Genomic DNA, 1,906 nt, shown 5'->3' with positions numbered 1-1,906 from the left:
GCTTAGAAGAGTGTCTGGCACATAGTAAAAGCTTTGTATGTGTTTATGAAATAAAAATGCCCAACTGATATTTCTATGCCAGCAGGATTTTATTTTTCCCTAAAAATATACAAAAAGAATTTTTTTTAAAAGCTTATTCATGAAATCACCATGAGTTGTTTTTCCTCAAAAACACACATAGGAGGGTCATAAGAGCTTCTATTTGTCAACTTAGTGACGTGGGGCTCGACTCTGCCCTCTTTCATTGTAGACACAAGACAGACAATAGCAGTTGGGCCTTTGGCTGGACTGTGACAAGGTGAACACTTCATAGCATGTCTCGCCATTCCGGGTTGTGACCCCTCCGTTGGGGGCTAAGTTCCTGGAGCAGGACGTCGTGAGCCATGGGGAACATAGCGGGGCAGTACATGACACTGGAATCACATACTTAGATGGGGTATGCTTGGAAATGTAGTATATCTCGGAGCTGTAGAGAACCATGTCCTGAGAGACAGCCTTGGCCCTGATACCACATTCTGTCACACGGTAGGTGAATTGGTAGGCATGTGGCTGAACATGGTTGGCAGGGCAACCCAGGCCCAAGTGTAACTCATGGAAGTGGACATACACTTCGTTGTTCAACATGAAGGGGTGTACCGTGACCATGAACCAGTCTGTGGAGCACAGTACAGTCACTGGATTTTGTCCGGAACAGGCTGAAAACACAGAGGTGAGGATGATCAGCTCTCTTATCAGCTCGAAAACTTTCATTCTGGCAGCTTATCAGGTAACGACTCTCAGGAAACAGGAAGCTATCCCGTGAGGAGTTCTAGAACACACAAAAACACAAAAGGCAAATCATCATATTTCTTATGGTAAGTTCAAACATGACCATTTGAAAAAAAAAACAAAAGGCCAGGACTTCCTTGGTGGTCCAGTGGTTAAGACTCCTTGCATCCACTGCAGGAGACACAGGTTCTATTCCTGGTCCAGGAACTAAGATCCCGTATGCCATGCAGTGCAGCCAAAAAAAAAAAAAGACGCCATTTCTAAAGCATTGAAAAAAAAATGTGAAGAGAGTAGAACTTAAACGTTCTCACTGAAAAGAAAAAAAGTTAAACATGTGAGGTGAGGGACGTGTTTAATTAACTCAATAGGGGGAATTCTTTCACAACGTCAATGTATGTCAAATCAGCACATTGTACACTTTAAATCTCTTCCAATTTTATTTGTCTATTATACCTCAATAAAACTGAAAAAAAAAAAAAGAAGCAAAGGAAAATATCTTTGTGAAAGAGAACTGAATTTTTATTTCATTGTTGGAACTCATGGGTTTCTAGATAACTACAATGATTTCTTTAAATGACTTTACCATGTTGTTTGGGTATAAAACTCCCTCACATATACAATGAAAGTCTACACTGATTAGCAGTGGCATTCCTTTGTGTGCAACCCCAACAAAAAAGAAAACAAAATTGTTTTCATGCCAAACATTAAATAAGGTGACAGAAAATAACAGTTTAATTCAAGCTGACAGCACTTTCCTCCTGAAGGCCCCAATGTCCTCCCCTATACCGTACTAATGAACTCTTCTCTATTGCCTTCTTTTGGTTAGCAACAAATTTAATTAAATGAAAACCCAGCAAGAAATTGTGGTTTATTTCCGACAAACAAGTGGCTTATGTAAAGTGATCAAATGAATGCTTTGAAAATGCCAGCAGTGGCTATTGATTGTGAAAATTAATAAACATCTTTTACTCTTGTGATTATGTAACTATTACTCAGTTAATACCATTGTATCATGATTGGTCAACAGAAAAATAATATAACTCTATATCACCAAAAGTGGGATCTAATAGAAAAACCTATAGTCACTTTTTAAAGTCTGGATGCATGTCAGAATTATCTTGAAATTTTTTGAAAATAC

General features: G+C 38.7%; 1 protein-coding gene across 1 annotated transcript; it reads right to left on the bottom strand.

Moving 5' to 3' along the window:
* Positions 1–70: 70 nt before the first annotated feature.
* On the bottom strand, positions 71–806 carry PLAC1 (placenta-specific 1). Its single transcript, XM_010860296.1, has one exon. The coding sequence runs from the start codon at positions 748–750 to the stop codon at positions 211–213; it is 540 nt and encodes a 179-aa protein (XP_010858598.1). The 5' UTR covers positions 751–806; the 3' UTR covers positions 71–210.
* Between the last annotated feature and the right edge of the window lie 1,100 nt (positions 807–1,906).

Source organism: Bison bison, unplaced genomic scaffold, assembly GCF_000754665.1.
Source record: "Bison bison bison isolate TAMUID 2011002044 unplaced genomic scaffold, Bison_UMD1.0 scf7180017857199, whole genome shotgun sequence".
NCBI lineage: Eukaryota > Metazoa > Chordata > Mammalia > Artiodactyla > Bovidae > Bison > Bison bison.
The sequence above is the reverse complement of the archived record's forward strand: the minus strand, read 5'-3'. Positions and strand labels throughout refer to the sequence as shown.